At 45.7% G+C, this 22,491-nt stretch overlaps 3 protein-coding genes across 9 annotated transcripts in view; 1 reads left to right on the top strand and 2 right to left on the bottom strand.

The window, feature by feature from the left end:
- Positions 1–9,389, bottom strand: part of LOC120659852 (BTB/POZ domain-containing protein At5g41330-like) — a 30,673-nt gene extending 21,284 nt beyond the window's left edge. For 3 of the 6 annotated variants that reach the window (XR_005669219.1, XR_005669217.1, XM_039938109.1), the window contains exon 1: positions 7,849–9,389. Coding sequence is in view for 3 of the 6 variants with exons in the window: in XM_039938109.1 (XP_039794043.1) it covers positions 7,871–9,319 (1,449 nt within the window). In the remaining 3 variants the exon portion in view is untranslated. Of the gene's footprint in view, positions 1–5,719; positions 6,362–6,471; positions 6,612–7,462; positions 7,729–7,848 lie in introns of those variants that run through there. The other 3 variants (XR_005669218.1, XM_039938108.1, XM_039938107.1) reach the window with 3 other exon arrangements.
- On the top strand, positions 711–5,356 carry LOC120659850 (F-box/FBD/LRR-repeat protein At1g16930-like). Of its 2 annotated transcripts, none has more exons than XM_039938106.1 (3): positions 711–1,860; positions 3,873–4,052; positions 4,620–5,356. In XM_039938106.1, the coding sequence occupies exons 1-3, from the start codon at positions 769–771 to the stop codon at positions 4,710–4,712; spliced, it is 1,365 nt and encodes a 454-aa protein (XP_039794040.1). In that variant the 5' UTR covers positions 711–768; the 3' UTR covers positions 4,713–5,356. The 2 variants fall into 2 exon arrangements, with proteins under 2 accessions (XP_039794040.1, XP_039794039.1); XM_039938105.1 differs by having other exon boundaries at positions 718–1,860; positions 4,640–5,356.
- Positions 9,390–13,072: 3,683 nt separating the features above from the next.
- On the bottom strand, positions 13,073–15,285 carry LOC120658741. The gene is made up of 2 exons (XM_039936955.1): positions 14,992–15,285; positions 13,073–13,410 (listed from the first exon to the last, which is right to left on the bottom strand). Exons 1-2 carry the CDS (start codon positions 15,235–15,237, stop codon positions 13,075–13,077), a joined length of 582 nt encoding a protein of 193 aa, XP_039792889.1. The 5' UTR covers positions 15,238–15,285; the 3' UTR covers positions 13,073–13,074.
- Between the last annotated feature and the right edge of the window lie 7,206 nt (positions 15,286–22,491).

Below are 22,491 nucleotides of genomic sequence, written 5' to 3'. Positions count from 1 at the left end.
CTTCTTTCTTAGGCCACGATCCTTACAAAACCCAAATGGACATATTTTGGGCATGTGGCTTTCTTTTCTTTGTGGTTCATTTTCACCACAACCTGATGGTGTCGCCCATGCAGTAGTTTCAGCACTTCCATACATTCTTGAAACTGAACATATTTATATTTGGGGTAATAGTTCAGTCTTGAGTGATACGAGTTTGCATGTACTGACAGTTCTTCGACTGTTGGGTTCTCTATAAAAGCCAAAAAAAATCTGTTGGCCTACTAGGCTCCAACTGAAGACCAAGTGAACGCTGAATGCACACGATCGAGAACTGGCTAGATTTGGTTCCCATGCGGCATGCGGCTTACGGTAATCCCGTCACATTGAATATGTTTGGATGCTAATTAAAAGTACTAAATATAAACTAACGAAAAAACAAATTCCATAGCTCTCAGTTTTTTGATGAATCTATTAAAACTAATTAATTCATAATTAACTCATATGACGCTACAGTAAATATATGCTAAATCACTCGCGAATAAACTCTAAGCCTATGCAATTAATTTTATAATTAATTTATATTTAATCTTTTTAATTGACATTGAAATATTCAATGTAACATAGCTGATAAGTCTCCGGACTCGTGCAATATTTTGAGCTGCTCCTGAATTCTGATGGTGTGCATAAAGCTTTGATCCCTGGTGCAGTAAAGTTCAAAGAAAATATAGAAGAAAAAAAAGAGGGGAAGGAATCAATTCCACATTCGCCCGTTCCCCTCTGAATTGCTCGATGGAGCGGAGCGGCGGCGAGGTCTCCGCCATGGGATCGAGGGTCTCCTCCGACTCCGACGCCGCCGCCGGCGAGGACCGTCTCAGCGGGCTCCCCGACGACGTCCTCGTCCTCATCCTCCTCCGCCTCCACACCGCTGCTGCTGCTGCCCGGACCAGCATCCTCTCCCGCCGCTGGCGCCGCCTCTGGGCGATCCTCCCGGAGCTCCACTTCGCCGTGGCCCCTGAGCCAGCCAGCACCCGCGCCATCCTCGAGTCCCACGAGGCGGCCCTCCGGTTCCTCTACGTCGTAACCCTGGGCGCCGCCCCCGACTCCGTGGCGGCATGGCTCCCCGCCGCCGCGCGCCGCCTCTCCGGCCGCCTCGTCTTCATCAACAAATACGCCGCCAAGGAAGGCGGCGAGGAGGAGGACGAGGACGAGGACGAGGCGGCGGCGCAAGGAGGCGCCTTTGAGCTGCCCTGCTTCGGGAACGCCACCGCATTCTATCTCGACCTAGGGTTCCTCGGCGTTGCCATGCCGCCGGCAGGCATTTTCGCCCGGCTCACCGAGCTATGCCTGTTCCAGATCCGGTTCCACGGCCCGTGTGAGCTCGGCGATGCCATCTCCTCGCCGCGGTGCCCGTGCTTGCAGAAGTTACTCATTTTTTCCGTCCGGGGGCTGAACAATCTCGCCATCCATTCCGGGTCTCTCCTGCGAGTGTCGCTCAGAGATCTGCGTGGCTTGCGGCAGCTCACCATCGTGGCACCGGTCCTTGAGGACCTAGCAGTCTCAGATCTGTGTGGCTGGCGGCAGCTCACCATCGTGGCACCAGTCCTTGAGAACCTAGTAGTCTCAGATTGCTTCATTTATGATTGGAATCAACCAGTCGCCAGCATCTCAGCTCCTCAGCTTGTATGTCTCAACTGGAGGGACCCGAATGATCCGAGCTCCGTCGATCTTGGCAAGATGGAACGTGTTCAATGGCTGAGCACTTCCTCTTTTCTTGTTTATGGGCCAGATAACCTTGCAGTTGCACACAATCGCGGTTGTATAAGGCTCCTCGAGCGTTTCAAGGTCATGGGAGGTCTTAATCTCACACTGGACTATATCGGGGTGAGTCACCTCCTCACTCATGCTGAATTTTCAGGATGTTCATGCTTTGGATGAGCTAAAGTTAGGTGCTAAACTTTAGCACCTATTGGCGCTTATACTCCATGCTAAAGTTAGTTTTTGAGTCTTGGCTAAAGTTTAGCCCCACCCCATTAGCACACCTATTTGGAGGAGGTAGTGCTAAAGTTTAGCGCTTTTGGACATTATCATTTGGATCCAAACACCCCCTAATCTTTAGAGATTTCAGTATTGGAAACCAACATCTGTCCAAATGCCCTATGTGACACTGGCACACTGAGCAAGAAGTGCTGTGTCCTGTACCAAGCAATGTTTTCAAATCGAGCGACTAATCGCGATTAATCGTGATTAATCGACCTTATCGGTCTAGCGTGCTCGATTAGGGTCCACGACTCGATCAGGAAGCCTGATCGACCGATTGACCGACTAATCGGCGATTAGAGGCGATTAATCGTCCGACTAGGGGTGTTCTCGATTAGGTTTGTGTAACTGGGCTGGATTGCTTGTGGGCTGGTGAGAAAATGAGAGGCCCAAAGCCCACTAGGGTTAGAACTTAAGAAGCAAGACTGGAGAGGCTCCCAGCCAGGCAGCCACCATTCCGTCCCGACCGAGCCGCGCCTGTGTCGGCGGCCGCCGCTCCCTCCATTGCCGCCGCCGCCATGGCCCGTCGGCGCCGCGAGCGAGCTGAGCTGCCCCGACCGGCGACCTTCTTCCCTCCTTTCCCTTCGGCGAGCTCCCTTCTTTCCTCCGTTCCCTCCGGCGAGCTGCCCCGACCCGCGACCTCCTCCTGTCGGCGCGCGAGCGCTAGCACGGGTGACGGGTCCGGCGAGCTCCAGAGAAGATGGCTTCGTCGTCCTCTGATAGTGGTGAGCAATCCCTTCTTCCCTCCTTTCCCTCCTCTATTCCAGTGTGCCGATTTGCTGCCAAGTACCATTGCATCCTGTGATTCGTTTGCGTCTTGAGCAGAAGGGGAGCTGAGGCGCGCTATGGTGGAGGTTATAATGCTCAAACTAGATGCACCCAGTGCTGGTGGGAGTGGTGACGCTGCCGACCGTCCTTCAGTGGTTGCCTCCACTGGTGTTGTTGGTTCTTCTTCCTCAACTGCTCCAGATTCTGCAGCATATGCTGAGAAGGCTATAGCAAAACTGCCACCGCACCTTGCTATATATATATATATATATATATATATATATATATATATATATATATATATATATATATATATATATATATATATATATATATATATATATATATATATATATATATATATATATTGGATCCTAAATGTCCTGGACGACTAGTGGACGACTAGGGTCGATCAGACCCGACTAATCGACCCTAGTCGACGACTAATCACGATTAGTCGTCTGGTCCACCCATTGTTCGATCAGACGATTAGGCGATTTAAAAACATTGGTACCAAGCAAGGAGTATTTGCACAATATCCTCATATTGGCAAGGCAGATAAACCTTCTCTTCGACTAAAGAAACAAATTAAGCAGCTACCGTGGAAGTACTTTAGGCATAATAACTGTATGAGATTATTTAAAAAATATAGCTTCACTTAAACATTGAAACAAGTGTCCTGATCAAGTAGGATGGCTGGTTTGGATTGTTTTTCCACACGAATTGAGGATATATACTTAACTGTCTAGATGGTCGTGGTATCTCAGAACAGCCCTGAAATATTTCTTGTTTTGCTTTGCTCAAGGCGCTGCGGCTTAACTGAGCTTAAATGTTCATTCCTTTTCCACTTGATGAGAAATTATATTTAAAGCCTTCTGGTTGAATTAGCAATACATTTCTATTTAGGCTCGGAATAATAGGTTTTGTACAAGAGATCTTAAGGTAGGTTGTTAGCTTATAACAGCCATTTCCTGTATTGTAACTGCAAGGGCCTGCATATAACTGCCATATAAAAATGAGAATTTTCTTTTGGTTTCCAATATTCACATATGATTGTTTTCTTTTTGTGACTTGCCATGGACACACAGGAGATAGAAAACTGTGCCTACTTGATGGATGACATGACTGTGCTCCCTGACATCGCGTTTTTGAACCTGAATGTATTGACATATGGGCATGCCTTTGGGGCCAGCGCATTTCATGTTCTTATGATGTGTTCTGGTATAAGAAGGTTGAAGCTGAGATTTAAAGCTCCTACTGACTCTGAGGTACAGCTATCTTTTCTACTACCTCCATTCCAAATTGTAGGTTGTTTTGGTAAATCTTGATACATAATTTTTGCTATGCACCGAGATAAATGCTATGTCTAGATACATAATAAAAATTATGCATTTATATTTGCCAAAACGATCTACAATTTTGAATGGAGGGAGTATATTATCTAATATGCATATGTATTTCTGGGCTCACCAAGGTCCAAGGCCTGATCTGCTAGTGTCTCTTGGCGCTGGTTGCATACTTGTGGTCTTGGCGCTGGTTGCATACTTGTGGTTTGCTCCCATGTTTATCTGTTGTAACTTTATGGGTTATGTATTTTCTGATGGCTACACCTTACTCTAGCTTTGAATTTTCATTGAGTGCTATACTATTTGGGTTGGAAAAAAATGTGCGATGGGTAGCACACTAGCACGCTACCTAAAGATTGGTTGATCTTTATAAATAATCATGTTCACCATACCATTTTTCTTAGCTCCAAACAATCGTGTTGCATGCAATCTGATAATTTTCTAGTGTTATCTTTCTATTGAATCCGACAATATCAATTGATCTTACAGGTATATTCTCCTTGTTTCAGGCACAAAGTTCATGTCCATCAGGTTGCATTTGTGGTCAGCAAGCAGACTGGAAGACTGAGGAACTGTCGTTGAATCACCTTGAAGAAGTAGAAATCACTGAATTGAGAGGATCTGAACATGAAATTGCTTTCCTGAAGCGACTGTTAAGTTGGGTGGGATTGCTAAAAAGGATGACAATAACTTTTCATAGTTCGGTTACAGAAAACATGGCCAACGAGCTGTGCCAGATGTTACGGAGCTTCTCTAGGACAGAAATATGCATGAAATTTTACACACATCAGGACACGGTCAAGGCGTTGTTTAGGGGCGAAGCCATACTGTGGAACCACCGGGGTCTAGCGTAAAAGAGGATGGGGTCGTTAACACTATTAATACCAAAATACAATGTTTTCTATTGAAATCTTCCGAACTCGTCGTGGTCGGCGGCCCCCAATGGCAAGCTTGAGCTCTGCCCCTGGTTGTGTGAGTAAGAAGGCTAGCTAAGGCAGTGTGTTATCACTTTAAGGGCTGGACGTTGTTTTTGTAGTTTTCTTCCGTGCTATGGTTTGCTGTGCTTGGGAACATCAAAATGCCAGCAGATCATTGAAAAAAATGTTAAGACCCATCGTTCTATGGTCAGAGTTGTTTTATGTCTTGTTTTTCGCTTATGGATTTTTTGTATTCTTTTCACGATGCTGACATGCGGAAGAGTGGAAATGAGTCGTTTGGTTGATCTATTGATGATTCTAATTGGGTTTGGTATTGCCAATGTGGCAACAGTTAGAAGGTATGTTGGAGCACAAATGAAACATTTTAATAAAGGCACACTAAATATGTTCTGTTACGTACTTCGAGTGAAACACTATTTTGCTAACAGAAAATGGATGATCAATAATGCAGCAAAAACTAAATTGCTCTGTTACTGTGAGTGGAGCACTACTCTCTCCCTCTTTGGGGCCTAAAACTATCTCACCTCCTAATGACAATCCTTTATTTTACAAGTTAGACAAATTGCTAGCAAATGAATTTGTAGCAATCGTGGTTGCAAGACGTGTGCAAGTGACAGAAATAATCATGAAACAGCCATGAAAACAAATATATATTCACTACAAACTGCTTGGGGCATTAGACTTTATATAAGTAGTTTTAAAAGAAAAAATAGCAATCTCTTGAGTTGAAAGTCAAATGCAGCTTCTGGAAGAAGAAAAAAACTAAGCTGAAACAAACGTGCTATCAAGTATCAACCATAAAACAACCAAAGAGTGGTGGCTTTGGATGATATTGGGGGTGTGGCAAGATTCTTAAGGCGGCGCTCCTTGGAAGTCACATACCGTGATAGAACAAAAGGAAACTAAATTCTGTATGATGTAAAGCATGATAACTAAATGGTGCTCGATCACTTTGAAGCGGCTATCAGCCGCCTCGACGTGGGGACCGACGACGTGGCCCCCGAGTGCGTGGCCGCTTGGCTCCCCGTCGCCGTGCGCCGCCTCTCCGGCAGCCTCGTCTTCACCAACCGCGTGCCGGGGAAGGACGCCAGCAACGAGGCGCCGGCGAGAAAAGAGGCGCCTTTGAGCTGCCCTGCCTCGAGAACAGAACGCCGCCACCGCGTCTCCCTCAACCTCGTCGCCGTCCCACGCGCCGGCATCTTCACGCGCCTCACCGAGTTCTCCCTGAGCCACGTCCAGTTCCGCGGCCCGTGCGCGCTCGGCGACGCCTTCTCCTCCCGGTGGTGCTCATGCCAGCAAAAGCTCACGGTCAGTGACACCCAGGGGCTGAACAACCTAATCATCAATTCCAGTTCTCTCCGGCATATGGAGCTGGCCAATGTGCGCGCCTTGCAGCAGCTCACCATCGTCGTGCCGGCCCTCGAGCACTTGAAAGTGCTAGCTTGCTTCTTTCGCAATCGGAACCGGCCGGTGGCCAGCGTCTCAGCCCGTCAGCTGAAGGTGCTCAAGTGGGGGGGATTTGTTTGATCGAAGCTCTATCAAGCTTGGTAGGATGAAAGCCATAATATTACACTTCTTTTTGTGAAATGGGCAATTTCAGTTACAGGAAAGTACAGTATGAAAGCTAACTACGCATTCTTCTTTTCCCCCTTTCTGAGAAGAAAATTGTAAAAAAAGCCTCTAGCCTGCACAGTATTGGTGATTCAATTCAATGATCCAATTGCAATTTAATGAGCACAATACAAATTGCAAATCAAACCTTGTGTTCATCCACACAAGGGTAATTGTTCCTAAATCAGGAGGCCAATGTAAAAGAAACCGCAGGTTTTAGTGGTCGATCTAAGCAAACCATCAAATTTATTATATTGACTAGATAGCTATCACTTTACTACTTTATCGTTCATTTCCACTTGATGTGTTCATTTAGTTAGTTAAATTGCAGTGTTCACTTTAAGATGAATCAGCAACTCTGTTCGGCTGGTTGTGGCTAGTAGCTGGTGCTGATTTGTTGTAAGAGAAAAGTACTGCTGGCTAGTTGCTGGTTGATGTTGATTTGGTGTGAGAGAAAAGCACTGCTAGTTGGCTGGCTGACAAGCTAGCTGAACAGAGCGTGTTTACTTATATGACCTCCAAATTTGAACTTTTGGCACATAACAAATCAACTTCCGTGGCGAAATATCCCCCAAAAGAGAAGAGCTAGTCATTCCTTGTTTTCATTTTCTGAGAAAAGGAGTGATGAGTTTCTACTCAATCCTCGTACCTAAATGGTACGCTTCATCATGTTGCTGAAACTTCAACATAAGTTTAGCCAAAGCTCACAAAGCAGTAAGCATGGACTACTGTGAATCATGTCCTAGTTCCCGAATCATGCGGGAACTGTGATGAGCTTATAAAGGCACCAAATCTAATATACATGTAAGATAATTAAACGAATTTACATATATTTCTTTTAGGAAGTTAGATTTTGAATACTAGAATAGAATAAACTGGTTATACAAAGGAAGTTATTTCAGGTTAGCCAACAATTCTTTGTCCACATTTGCTTAAAAAGAGACTGCTCTTTTCCTAGGAGCTAGGTTGATCACAAACTTCGGCAGATTGCATAATCCCAAAATATAGACTTTATTCAACCTCCATGGCTCCATGAGATCATCTTATACCTTCCAGGCAATTGTATTTAACCATTCAGGAACCTAACTCAATGATACACAAATGACATGGAAAAGTACATGTACAGAGTAACAAGATCAGCAATTGAACATTGAGAAGCATCATCTTACTTTTGCATTGTTCTTCCTCTATTCAGGGATTTGCACAGATTTTCGCCAGAGCACTATCCCATACTTCGACAGACCTCTTATCAGCTCTGGCCAATGCCATCCTGCTGCCTCCAAATGCCCAGCTCACAATCTTGGCCTTCTCCTTGACTGCTTCCTCGCCAGCCCCCACATCCATGTATGGTCCGCTGCCAACCCAATTCCTCTTCATCACCTTCTTCCCACCGGCCTCTGGTGCCAATTCAACCTGACTCCACACCTCCACATCTGCGCCTCGTGCCACAAACACCCAATTGCAGTAGCACTCAATCATACAGCCATTCCCATCTTTCCTTCTAGAAGACGCCGCAGCAGCTGCCCTCTGTCCGTCGCCAATGCACACCCATGGCTCCAACCCAATGCCACCACCATTACCAAGCCTCCTCAAGTCTGCCATGAACACCTCGCCAGATGAAGCCCCCACCTTGAATAGTCCTGACAGAGTGTCTGATGCAGCAACATCCGCAAAGCAGTCCTCCTTTTCCCTGACCTCCCACACCGGCACCGTAGCACTGGCCCTGATATCCCACAGGCGTATGTCCCCCACAACCCCGCCCGGGCTGGAGTATGAGCCGGCAGCGAGCAAGAGATTGTTCTCACCAAGCCACCCCAGCTTTGTCGCTGGTATCGCGGCCTCAACATCCGCACCGAACACCTCCTTCCGCCCGATTTCCGCCACAGGAGACAAGGAATTCAGATCGAACACCACCATGGCGCTCGAGTTGCGCCGTGCGGACTCGAAGCTGGCGAAGAGCAACGGCGCCGATGGGTCTCCGGACGGCGCTGTGGCCGCCATTGACAGCACGGTGGCCGAGGGCGAGCCCGGCCAAGAAAGCACCTCCGGAACAGCAGCGGCGGCGGGGCCATCGGTGGGGAATCGGCAGAGGTGGACGCCGGGGAAGTCACGGGCGCCGGCGAGCGCGAGGGCAGGGGACACCGCGACGAGCGAGTCAACGGCGGGGAGCGGCGTGAGGACGCTGGCGCGGGTGGCGAGCGCGGCGTCGAAGCAGGTGACCACCCCGCCGTGCGCGGCGACGAGGGAGGCCGGGTGCGGCGGCGAGGGGCACACCGCCACGGCGGAGGGCGAGACGCGGCCGGTGAGCGGGAGGAGCGCGGAGGGGCGGAGCGAGAGCGGCGCGAAGGCGGAGGCCGGGGAGAGGGAGGCGAGGAGGGCGCCGTCGAGCGCGAAGCGGCGGGCCTCGGCGAGGAGCGCGGCGGAGGGAGGGGCCGGCGCGAGGAGGCGGCCGTGGCGGAGGAAGGAGAGGAGCTGGGCGAAGAGGCGCGGGTCGCCGTCGAGGAAGTGCGGTGCGGATTGGGGGGAGGGGCCGAGGGAGGCGAGGGGGGAGGAGGCCCCGGCGCGGGAGAGCGTGGCGGCGGTGGTCTGGAATAGCTCGCCGCCGACGTTGAGGGCGACGGCGGCGGAGGCGGAGGCCATGGCTGGGGTGTGATCTGACGGTGGATGTGCGTGGTTGGGTTGACTTCCGGCTTCTCTTGACCTGCTAATTTTTCAGAGAGGAGAGGGAGGGAGTCACTGGGCCTTATCGTTTGGGGGCCTTTTCAATGTCCGCTCCATAGCCCTCGGCTTTGGCCCACGATCCCTTGAACTATTTTATTTTTATATTTTTTATTCCCGCCCGTTTACCAATTCACTTTGTCGGCTTAACCCACAGAGCAAAATATATAGACTCAATTTATTCTCTCAACAATTTTAATTAGTCTAATCTATCTCTAATAATATTTATCATTTTTCACCACGTTAAATTTGAATTTTAAGTTCAAATTTTACGAGCGGAACATGATGCTCTATGTTAAAAAATACATTAAAATTTTCAATAGTTATTTTCGTAGGTTGGAAACATTTAACATAAAATATATCACAGATATACAATTCTACCAGAAAAATATTTATGAAAAAAATTATAATGTATTTTTCTAGCATAGGGCACACATTATAAGTTGCGTTGCAACATTTAAAGTTAAAATTCCACTCGAAGAAATAAAAACGAGAAATTTTAGTAGGGGTAGACTGGATCACTTGAAATAGTTTGGGGAAGTAAATTGAGCATTAATTTTATTTGGAGGTTAAATGGACAAAGTGAATTGTTGAGAGAAGTAAAATGAACTTTTTTTGTCAAAATAAATGCTCTTTTAAAAATTTTCAAATCTATATCTCTCCCACCGGTTCATCCGACAAGAAAGACCACCACCAATTCATATTGCCATAGCCAATTGAATTGTCTATAGCCGATTTAATTGGCTAAATCTACCTGTCGGACCCACAAATTAGCTGCCACCGATTCACTTAGTGATATATTATCAGATGGGTCTTAGAGCCTTGCAATCAATCAAAAGTTAGTACTTTTTTTCTTTGCGCAGCTTATTTAGCGTATTTGAGAATAAACTCATAGCCTTTACGTATGACCTTTGTCCTTTGATGAGGACAAAAAACTTATATGAAACTTATACAACTCGATGATATCTACTCTCTCCGTCCTGAAATATAATTATATAAAGTACATCATAATGGATCTAATTATTCTCATTTGAAATTTAAAATATTATTACTCTTTTTTATAAATTCGGTTAGATTTAAATAGTTTGACTTGGATAAATCAGAATGTCTTGTATTTTAGGACGGACGGAGAACAAATTACGAGGTTAAAACACAAAAATAGAAAATGCTTCGCATGCCTAATAAACTAATAAACATTATAATTCGCACCAAAAACTAACTGAACAAATCGCGCCGCATTCGCATGAACCATCGACTGCCAAAAGACGCGGCAGTCTTCGTCTTCGCCACGGTGACGTCGCACTGGACGCGGAGCAGGTCGTTCCTGACATACTACAAAAAGGCTAATTTGCCCTGATTGGGAAATTTTTATTGTCCCGATTTCCCAACCGGGAACGCCAGGCCGGGACAAAAGGGGTACTTTTGTCATGGGTCTGGCAACCGGGACAAAAGGCTACCTTTTGTCCCGGTTGGTAACACACCAACCGGGACAAAAGGTCCTTTTTTTCCTGTTTTCTTTTTCTCAATTCTTTTTCTATTTCAATTATACTTTTGCATTTCAATTAAACTTATGTATTGGAATTCAGTGTGTATGATCTCCACTAATATATACATATATATATAGTTACTTATATAATATTTGTCCTAGATAGTTTTCATATATAAATTAATTCACTTATATATATATATATGTATACACATATCTATACATGTGAATTCCTTTACATATGAAAATGTCTAGGACCAATATTATATATATATACACACACATATATATTATTGGAGTGCTTATATATATAATACATACATACTCATAAATAGAAATTTAATACATACAAATAACAATGAAATCAATATAAAAAAGACGAAATGTATCATTAATCCTCAAGAAATCTCTAATTAATTGAAAGAAATCTCTATAACTTCTAATTACTTTGACACCCTTCAGTTCCAGGAGTACACTCTTTTCAATATCCAGAAACCCTATAGAAGAAAAATAAACCTTTATTTCTGAAAATGTATATGTCAGTATCCTCAACCCTGCGGTGATGACACTGCCTTTCGGGGGGACACGGTACAGTATAAGGATGTCACCAATCGGCCAGTCGCAACACCAACGTTTATGATTAATAGGCACAGCACTTGGCACAGGCAGCGTGCTCGTTGATATGCTCTGTAACGAACATGGCACCATTTATGCCATTTCGAGTGATTTTGGTGATCGAATGACAACACAACACTTGGACTAATATGATTGTTAAGATGATCATTCTCAGGCTTTTAGGTTCAAGTGATGACAAAGAGAAAGAAAAGATAGGCGTAGCAAGGCCCGAAGGGCCGCCCCTACGGGGGTTCCGCTAAGGGCTCTTCGGTCTGAAGCACCGAAAGAACTGACGCCAAGAGCATCGGCGCATCCGATGGTAGTCGGAAGAACCGACGCTATGGAATTCTGGTGCAGAAGGGAATCGAAGCCAAGCCAGCCTATAGGCACCGGTTGAACCGTCGGGTCAAAAGGGGGCATCGGTGCATTGGGCGTCCTATGTTCCAGAGACGATGTCAAGAGCCCAGGAGAAGCTTCTTCAGCACCGGTTCAACCGACGGAGCATCGGAGTATACCATCGGTGCAATGACGTCAGCGCCTAGGAAAAGATCCTTAAGCACCGTGTTGGCGCAAAACTAGGGCCAACACACAAAAATGCTTGAACGCGCAGCGAGCGACGGCACAATGCAGCGCCGATGCTCAGACCGGTCAGACCGGTCGGGTATACCGGTCAGACCGGTTGTCGCCGAGCAGGCCGGCGGTGAGACCAACGAACGTCGCCCGGGAAGGACCCGTCGAGGCAGGCGCATGTAGGGTTGTTCTAGGATCGGCAGGCCACCTAGAACGCCCTCAATCAACATAGAGACGACGGAGGAACAGCAAAAATAGATTGGAAAAGCTAGGGCAAGAGAAAAGTAAAAAGATAAAAGTTGTATTGATTTGATCGATTGGATTCCCTAATCGGCCGTGACCCTTTATATTTATAGGGTGGGGTGGACTTATCCTGCAAGAAATCCTATTACAAGATCTAAATCTATTAAAATCCCTAGTTGTACTCGGATTCAACTTGGACCGCTCAGACCGGTCGACCCTACCGGTCAGACCGGTCGGCTGCTGCAGGACGGACTACAGCGTCTGACCGGTCGGTATTGTCGAATGCCAATTTTGGTTGTCAACATATGCCCCCCTGTTCTTTGGCAAAGCTTGCGTGCCAAAGAACACTATTCTGAACCAAAATTGTCTAAGGGCGATAACGATTTATCGGCCGTATCTTGCTTCTTCCTCAAGTTGATGATGAAACAACTTGCTTGGGCTTCCATACCTGCTTCATGGTCGCCGACCTTGTTGGTATAACCTCTGCTTGCTGTTCCATGGACTCTTTCTTGTGCATCCTTTGCAGCCTCCTCTTTTGGGTGTGAGACAAACCTGAAGGACACCACTTCGGCTGTAGATATTTTGAATCTTGTTTTATGTTCTTCTCACACTCCTTGCTGCAATCAATGTTTTTTTTAACCAGATTATCGCTAATCGGTCTTTGTGAAGCAAAGCTCGGATATATAGGAGGATAATGAATATAATATGACTGTATGTGCATCCTACTGTAATCCAAAGGCATATAACAAGGATACCAGCAATATCATGGAGCAATCGGTCCATTAAATGAATTACCTTGGCTCAAACTCGATTGCTCTTGAGACGATGACGGATTTGTATCCTTGACTTTGTCCGGCCGTTCCCTCTGCCTCTGGACGACTCCTTTCTTCTCATATTTGGCCAAGAGTTCTTTAAAACTCGGCCTTTCTTTTTCTTTCTTGTTTCTGGAATTCTTTCCAAAAATTCCAGATCGACCGGTCAGACCGGTCTCCAGACCGGTCAGACCGGTCTGAGCAGACCTGGCGCCCTTCTTCTGTTCTTGCCCCCCGAGCGTTGAATTCTTCAATGAATCTTCAGGGACCTTCTTTGCTGGAGCTTCCTGATAAGATTTCGAAGGCTCAGACCTTTCTTCACCAATGATTATATTTTTCCCTTTTGTTGATTCGGCTTGATTTGGCCAAATTAACACTTTAGGATTACTCAATTCAAGCACATGTATATGTGCAGGGAAAGGATTTTGATCCACCTTCATTTGTGGAACAATTATTCGGCCTTCATTAACAACCGATTGAATCTGTCTCCGAAGCACATTACAATCATTAGTCGCATGAGAGAAAGTATTATGAAATTTGCAATAAGCTCGCCGCTTTAATTCTTCAAGCGGCGGTATGACATGCGACATCTTGATGTAACCATTCTTATTTAATTCATCAAATATCCTCTCACATTTGGATACATCAAAAGTAAATCTTTCTTGCCGATCTTTAGGAATCGGCTTAAGAGAACCGCAAGCGCAAGGTTTATCATTAGAGGACCAAACAAATTCAGCGGTATAAACATCTTTACCTTCATCATCCGAATAATTGGAATCACACCCGAGCACATAAATAGGACGGTTAGGTTTTTCATTGGACTTTTGAGAATCTCTAGCTTCTTTAGCTCGGCTTTCATTAGCCAGAGCTTTTTGTAAGACTTGACTAACATCTAGAAATTCTTGCCCCTCTAGTTTTGCTTTATGAAAATCAAGTAAACCAGCAAAAGCTAGATCAGCTAAATCTCTATCAGAAATTGTCAAACTATAACATCAGTTTTTAGTATCTCTAAATCTTCTAATATACTCAGAAACACCTTCATGTATCTTTTGCTTAACCGATGTGAGATGTGACAATTTCAATTCAGTTTCACCACTAAAGAAATAATCATGAAACTTCTGTTCTAAATCAGCAAAAGTGAAAACTGAATTTGGTGGCAATGAAATAAACCATGTAAATGCAGCACCCGATAGAGATAAAGGAAATAACTTCAATTTGTAAATATCATTAGTGCTAGCTTCACCACATTGTATAATAAATTGACCTATATGTTCCAATGTAGTTCTACTATCATCACCAGTGAATTTAACAAATTCAGAAATTTTAAACCCTTGAGGATATGCAACATAATCATAATTCTCAGGGTATGGCCTTTGATAAGATCGGCATTTGGCTTTAGGATCTATACCAAAAGTTTGCCGAAATATCTTAATCACCTCCTCTTTGATACTACCTGATCCAACATCATCGGCGTTAAGCCGATTTGTGATCGGTGTACTACCAAGTTGAGCAAAGTTCGGCGGTGTGGAATGTCGCAACGAACTTGCTGCCCCATATGGCACATTGGCATGAGGTGATGCATTATAATTAATTCGGCTTTGCTGATTAGCCGAATTAGTCACAACAGCATTATTAGTTGGAATTGCCGAACCACGAATTGCCTTATCGGTATTAGATGTAGATGTATTATTACCGACAGACTTCATACCAAGATGTATTTCAATTCGGCTAAAGCGATCATCAAACATATCATGCATATTTTGACCAATAAATTCCAACTTATTATTCACATGAGAAGAAACAGCATCATCTATAGCATTAGCTATTTCAGAATTAAGAACGGGCTGTTCGCTCTCATCGAATTTTACCTCAAACTGTGAAGCATCGAAGCCGGCATCCGTCGTGACCTTCCCTTGTCGGTCGATGGAGAAGTGTGAGATGTACTGCTTCATGGCTTCTTCCTCCAGCTTCTGGATCTCCTTCTCCTTCTCCTCTCTGATCTTCTTCTGGATGTCATCAAGAGCCTTCTGTTGTTCGGCCGAAAGTTGCTGAACAGTCGGCCTTTGGATGTTGGCGGCATCAACATCACTAGGTTTAGGAATTTTACCGGCCATGGCAGCCGATTGATTCTTTTCCCCAGCGGAGTCGCCAAAAATATGTTGGCGCAGAACTAGGGCCAACACACGAAAACGCTTGAACGCGTAGCGAGCGACGGCACAATGCAGCGCCGATGCTCAGACCGGTCAGACCGGTCGGGTATACCGGTCAGATCGGTTGTCGCCGAGCAGGCCGGCGGTGAGACCAACGAACGTCGCCCGGGAAGGACCTGTCGGGGCAGGCGCACGTAGGGTTGTTCTAGGATCGGCAGGCCACCTAGAACGCCCTCAATCGACGTAGAGACGACGGAGGAACAGCAAATAGTAGATTGGAAAAGCTAGGGCAAGAGAAAAGTAAAAAGATAAAAGTTGTATTGATTTGATCGATTGGATTCCCTAATCGGCCGTGACCTTTTATATTTATAGGGTGGGGTGGACTTATCCCGCAAGAAATCCGATTACAAGATCTAAATCTATTAAAATCTCTAGTTGTACTCGGATTCCACTTGGACCGGTCAGACCGGTCGACCCTACCGGTCAGACCGGTCGGCTGCTGCCGGACGGACTATAGCGTCTGACCGGTCAGACCGCTAGAGCGTACCGGTCAGACCGGTCGGTATTGTCGAATGCCAATTTTGGTTGTCAACACACCGGATGAACCGGTGATGCATCGGAACAAAGCATCGGTTCAACCGGTGATCACTGCGTCAGCTGTCAGGAGTTCAACGGCTACTTCGGGTTATGAGTGATCGGAAGAACCGACGCTAACTCAGCCAAAGGCATGGGTTCTTCCGGTGATACGCAGAATTTCAGCTGACCGTTGGAGCAACGGCTACAAGACTTGGTGGCCTATATATACGCCTCACCCCGGCCATTTGAAGATTGCTAGAGTTGCTGGACATCCCACACACACCTAAGAACATCTCCAAGCCATACAAAAGCATCAAGATCATATTCTTAGCCCTTAGCACACTTTGAGAGTGTTGTGTAAAGGTTAGCTCTTAGTGAGTGTGATTGCAAGGCCTTGAGCCTTTGTGCTGTGGTTCTCTAGTGAACCAAAACAAGAGCTTGGTGTGCCGGCACCTTAGAGCGTGAAGCTCGCCGGCAACGTCATCGACCCTCCGACTTGGTGTGGAGCAGCGACGACATCTTTGTGCGGGGGACGTGGAGACCCCCATCCTTTGTGGAGAAGCTCCTTAGTGGAACACGGGGTCAAGGTGATCGTGATTGTATTCACGGAAGAGACTTGGTAGCCGAGTAGCAATACTCTTAGTGAGTGCTACAACAACGTGGATGTAGGTGTGCCTTTGTGGCTAACCGAACACGAGATAAACACCCGCATCAAGAGTTTGCTATCTCTTATCCCGTTCTTTAAGATTCCGCATTTATTACTTGCTACCTTTGTGCTTTTACTTTCATAGAGTAGTTTCTTATTAGGAAAGGCTATATGGTGCATAACTCTTTTGGGATAGAGGTTTCACACTAGAACAATCTAGTTGCACATCTAGATAGCTTGTTTTAGTTTAAGTTTTGTGCAAACTAGTTGGAGCCATAGGTCTAAGTTTTTATTAGATCCTAATTCACCCCCTCCACCTCTTAGGCTAGAGCACCCGATCCTTTCATGCTCTCAGTACAACAACGGTAATGCTGACTGCGTCAAATGCTGTCTTCTTATCAATCGGAAGTGCTGGTGATGCGACCAACCGATTCGCGACGTCCTTATAGCACATCGTGTATCCCCCGAAAGGTAGTGTCATCACCGTTGGATGAAGATTAACGACGTATACTTGTTTCGAAATAAAGATTTTTTTAGCTTCTAGATGGTTTCAATGTGAGCCTGAATAAATACATCACTAGAGTGTCCAAATAATCTATTCATAATACAAAAAATTCTAATATACTCATTTCATTAATTTATTCATGAATACAAAAATCAACTATCCACAATATGGTCATATATACAAGTACATCACATGAAGTGTCTACACTCATTCTAAAAATTTCTACTATCCACATACTCATCTAAATCTAAAAGAAAATCACACCTACATATGCAATCTAGCTAAATGTCCAAGAAATGAGCTAGCTACATATTTTCTCTATTTCTAAAGCATGAAATGAGCTATACAAGCCAAAGAAGAAGAGAAAAGCAAGCCCCAAACCTTTAGCGCCGATGGATGGACGAGGAATCAAATATCTTCATAAAATGTGGTGTAGAAATAAGCAAGAACTCCTCTCTCCCGAGTCAAAAACAGCAAGAAACAAGTGAGCTGAATGACTCGGGCGGGAGAGATGGAAGAGTATAAGGGGGCCAAGGTTTTTTTTGTCCCGGTTGGTGGCTCCAACCGGGACAAAAGGCCACTATTTTGTCCCGATTGGTGCCTCCAACCGGGACAAAAGACCCATGTCCCCCGCTGGCCCGGCTAGTCGTTGGCTCCGGGGCAAAAGCCACCTATTATTCCGAATCCAAAGGCTGCCGGGATAAATGGTCCGGAAAAAAACATTCTATATAGTGTGATGAGCAGCGGCGCCGACCTGCTGAGCTCCGTCGCGACCTGCCGCTCGATGGCGGTCTTCCCCAGGAGCTCCTCCGTCTCAGCCGGCGGCTTACCCCACGACGACGACGGGGGCCGTACCTGCCCCAGAAGCGGCGCGGGCCCATGGCGCCGCTGTGCGCCGGGAGGCCGGCGTGGTCAAGGATGCTGACCCGGTACGACGCCGTGGCCTTCTCATCCTCCCCCCAGGCGAGCAAGAGCTCGGCGGAGACGAAGCCGCGGTGGCCGGAGTCCATGCCGTTGGGGTAGTAGAGGAGTTGCCACCAGCGGCCGCCGACGAGGAACGGGCTGGAGCTCACGGACTCGCCGGCGACGAGGGACCCCTCGACGAGCGAGTAACCATCGATCTGGTGCAGGTGCGTGCCGGTCGCCATCCGCGCCGTGGTCACCGTGCCGCTGAGGAGGTGTCGGCCGCTGCTGCGGGCCAGCGGCGGCAGGAGCTTGGCGATCGATGACGACATTGGCGGGCTATATCGGTGGTTGTGGTGGTCTGGTGGAGGACGTTGGGCGACCAGGATCAAAAGAGATCTGAATTGGTTGGAAATAATTGTTTCTGCCGGTTCAAATAGGACCTTGCATGTTCACAATTCCATGGATAAGTACTGCACGCGTGCCTACTCCTATGTAGGAAACATATCTATTTGCATGTAAAAAAACAGAACAAGGACTAGTCCAAAACAAGAATTAAAAAGGCAAGCCTTTGATGTGTCCATCGTTCCTACTATTAGATCTGGATTCTGAAACCTGAACTGGGCCTTTTGTGGCTCATTATTGATCAACTAAGTGCATGATATTTGTTAATCGTTAATACAACAAATAAAGAGTAAAAATCCTTCAGTGCCATCAAAATTTTGATGCCTTTCCCGAATGCCATAGAAAATTTTAATTTCCCAGAAAATTTTAATTTCCCCTCTGTGCCATCAAAATTTTGATGCATCCGCCAAGAAGCAGTTAAATGGCCATGGAAAAGACCCATTTGCCCTGAGTATAATTTAGACTCTTTTCCCTCATGCTATTCCAGGTTAGATAGAGATAAAAAAAAGTCACATATTTTTAATAGGCTCACGTATTAATATGAAACATAAACAATTAAATCATCATTACATAATCATAAACGGGAGGGTGGATTTCTCCAACGGGTTCGACGTACGCCAGACTCCTACAATCTGGACCAGTTCGGTAAGGCATTTCAACATCAGCTTTTACTTGTCGTCATGGCATCATCGGTTTGAGTCGAGTGAGCTGCCGGTGATATTCGCCGCTTCCTGCCGGTACTTATTACTGGATAATTTCAACAGTTGATCAAGGCAAGGGCAGCAGCTTCCTGGTGAAGGATTGGAGCCATGAACACGAACCGCTTGGCACGGCGCCCGCTCGACACTGCACCGTCGTCGTCGTCGCCCGCTCGGGGTCCCCGCTGTATCGCGCACACGCGGGGCTGTGCCACGGGCCCGCGGGGGGCCGTGCCGCACCGCCGGAGGGGGTGCCGCTAGAGGTTGTAAAGGGCTTTAATTTTTTGTTGGATAATCTAAAAGATGGATTCTAAAAAGATCGAGCTTTAATTTTATGCAATTTTGAAATAACAAAATTAAGAGCCAAGTTAGGATTGTGAAAAGTGCATTAGGGCCATAGCCCTTTACCACCTCTAGGTGCCGCGCATATGCCTGTCTCGGGGGATGCCAAATGGGCTGCGCCGCACGCCCGACTCGAGGGAGAGGCAGCGCCGCGGGAGGGGCTGCGTCCACTACTAGAAAAAAGACTTTTGGTACCAGTTGACAAGAGCTTTAGGCACCGTTTCTAAAACCGGTACTCGGAAACCGAGTCTCGGTTATGAGCACCAGGCAAAAGATCCAGTACCTAAGGTGATACCGGTTGTCAAGAGCTTTAGGCATCGGTTTTAAAACCAGTACTCAGAAACCGAGACTTGGGGGAGGCCGAATGGGATGCGGCGCACGCCCGGCTCGAGGGAGAGGTAGCGTTGCAAGAGGGGCAGCACCCACTACTATAAAAATGGGCTTTTGGTACCGATTGACAGCTTTAGGCATCGGTTCTAAAATCGGTACCCAAAAACCGAGACTAAAAGTAAACCGGTACTCAGAAACCGAGACTAAAAGTCTCGGTCATGAGCACCGGGTAAAGGAACCGGTACCTAAGGCTAGTATTTTTGTCAAAAATGGTTGGCCAGGATTCGGACTTAGGCTCTTGTCTTGCGTGTATCTTTCTTACCATCTCACCTACACATCATTTCTAATGGAAAGATAGATATTTTTCCTTTTGAAGTAACCCATGGATGAGTTTAAGGTACCGGTTAGAAACACCAACCGGTAAGCCTCATCCATAGGTATCGGTTGGTGGTACCACCCTACTAATGTAAAAGTTATCACCCGGTACTTATGGAGAGTCTTAGGTACCAGTTGGTGTTACTAACCGGTACCTAAGGCTCATCCATAGGTTCCATCCACTCCAAAAGTACCAGTATGAAGATGAAACAGTACCTTTACTAGCATAAGTACTGGTTTATTTTTATACCAGTACTTTTGAGGTGGACCTTTGACGTGTTTTTTTAGTAGTAGTGGCCAAGTGTCCGCTGCTGCCGAGTGCAGGTGCGTGGGAGGGCTGCTGGGAGAGCTTGACGTTGGAGCAGGCCCAGGGAGAGGAAGGAAAGGATAGGATTTGATGAGTCTCCCCTGGGAAAGGATAAGGTTTAAGGGAAAGGATTTTAGTTAGGGTACTAACGTCATTTCCCATGGTGCTAATGCTTCGGATTGCTGTGCTCCGTTAAATTTTAACGCATCACTAACGGATGTGGCATTGGGGGGAAAGTTCATAGATTCAATGGCATTGAGGGGAACTCGAAAATTTATATGGCACTGAACGAAGACATCAAAATTTTGATCGCACTGAGAGAATTTACTCTACAACAAAACCTGAAGATTTGTACTTAGGCGTTGATTCCATTTGCGTGGAGTCAGATTTGGCTGGGAAAGCAAAGAGTAAGAGAAGATGAGATAGGTATGTGGAGCTAGAGCTCTTGTACAATGCGGAGTCGTCCGAGCAGACGGACTAAAATTTGTCAGGCGTGGTCGAAGGACAAGGTCTAAAATAAACCAAAGCCTGAAGTTTCAAGGACTAAGAGTAGAAAGCCAAGAAATAAGGAGATCAGTGGGCAAGAAGGTAGTCAGTTATCTAACCAAAAGGCTAGCTAAAATAAACCAAAGCCTGAAGTTTCAAGGACTCCGCTTTAGCTAGAGCCACCAGATACATTGCTTGGGGGCTAGCTAATCCAAAGTGACTTAGCTTAACTTGCTGAATGTGGTTAGTTGCTGAGCGTCAGTCAGAATATTTACATCACAGATTATTCTAGAGCCATGGTGTGTCGTTGTAACTTCTGCATGCTAGTGTAACTTGCCAAATAAGAGAAGTTTTATGTTCTCTAACAAAACCAATATCCATTATTAGTCCCCACACACATTTTTCCTACTCACCTGATAGTCTCGATCATACCGACCACCTGCTCCTGTTTTCACTTCTGGCACTTCATTAGCTTCTTGATTATGGCAAAAGGTACATATGGCATGCACGTGTGATTTGGTATGGTTCATTTGTCGTATTTTTGGGGAATGCAGCGCCGTGAGATTTTGAGTATCCACAAGCAGAAATTTGGCCAATAATAATTTAAAGATGATAATGTGTAGTTAATTTACCACATTATGATACCTATAAGGCACTGCATGTCTTCCTCATGGGCTGTGTGTGGTGCAAGGCTGGATTGATGAAAGGACATATGCATTACTTGGAATTGAGTGGCCTCAAAGCATGTCAGGAAGAAAGTAAGGGTGCGTTTAGTTAAATGTACCATTTGGTTCGTGAATGGAATGGTTCAAGTAAGATGGTGATCCTTTTGTTTGGTTGAGTGAATCATATCAAACTCATCCAGCATGAAGCCATCCCACTTGATATATATAATTTTTTTACTGAGAATGATGAACCATATGGTCAAGCAAATTAGTTGAACCACTGGAAGATCATCCATGCATGCACCAAGTGGAGCATGCAACCAAAAACACCCCTGTTGTACAACAGTTATGGTGCAAATTAAACCATGGAGCGAGCATAGTAGATCAGTGGCGTCCAAGATCTAAAGGCACCGGATGTTGCCTAGCCTGTTGCTTGTCAACATGTGTAAACTAGTACATGCATTGGTGAACGGCTTCACATGGATGTGTTGAACTTAATTTTGAGTATAATTGAATCTTAACAGTTGATTTTGAGTGTCAGTTGTTTCAAATTCCTAGCTAGAGTTGTTTCTTATTGTGCAGTGTATGTTCCTTTGGAAATTATGTACGCAAGAATTGACATTATTAGAAACAAGGACTTCCAATTTGGATTTTAAGAGAACTACCATTTGGTATTTGAGAAAATCGTAAATTTTAGCTGCACTAAAATAGCTTCCTGAAAATGTTATCTAATAATCCAATTGACCATTCCATTCAATCAGAGACTCCCGTCTCCATGCGTGCACAAATGTTTAGGTTTTAAAGGAAACTCCAGTGTGTATATATACGGCTAGCTACACAATTGTTTGGTTTTTTTTCATAAAATAAACCAGTGAACAACTCGTTGTGGTGATTTGTCTTCAATAAAGGCAGTGGATGTTTGCCCTCACCCCCTCCCTAATTTTGCAAATTATATTAAGCCTACTTACGAGGATAGATAT

This window comes from Panicum virgatum, chromosome 2N (assembly GCF_016808335.1).
Source record: "Panicum virgatum strain AP13 chromosome 2N, P.virgatum_v5, whole genome shotgun sequence".
In the NCBI taxonomy this organism is placed as follows: domain Eukaryota; kingdom Viridiplantae; phylum Streptophyta; class Magnoliopsida; order Poales; family Poaceae; genus Panicum; species Panicum virgatum.
Note: the sequence above shows the minus strand (reverse complement) of the source record. Positions and strands in the feature narration are given on the sequence as shown.

Coding starts and splice junctions, on each gene's coding strand:
- LOC120658741 (XM_039936955.1), bottom strand. CDS start 15,237: ATGGCCGGTAAAATTCCTAAACCTAGTGATGTTGATGCCGCCAACATC. Junction 13,411..14,991: donor TCGATGCTTCACAGTTTGAG/GTAAAATTCGAT, acceptor AAATCTTATCAG/GAAGCTCCAGCAAAGAAGGT.
- LOC120659850 (XM_039938105.1), top strand. CDS start 769: ATGGAGCGGAGCGGCGGCGAGGTCTCCGCCATGGGATCGAGGGTCTCC. Junction 1,861..3,872: donor TCACACTGGACTATATCGGG/GTGAGTCACCTC, acceptor ATGGACACACAG/GAGATAGAAAACTGTGCCTA. Junction 4,053..4,639: donor AAGCTCCTACTGACTCTGAG/GTACAGCTATCT, acceptor TCCTTGTTTCAG/GCACAAAGTTCATGTCCATC.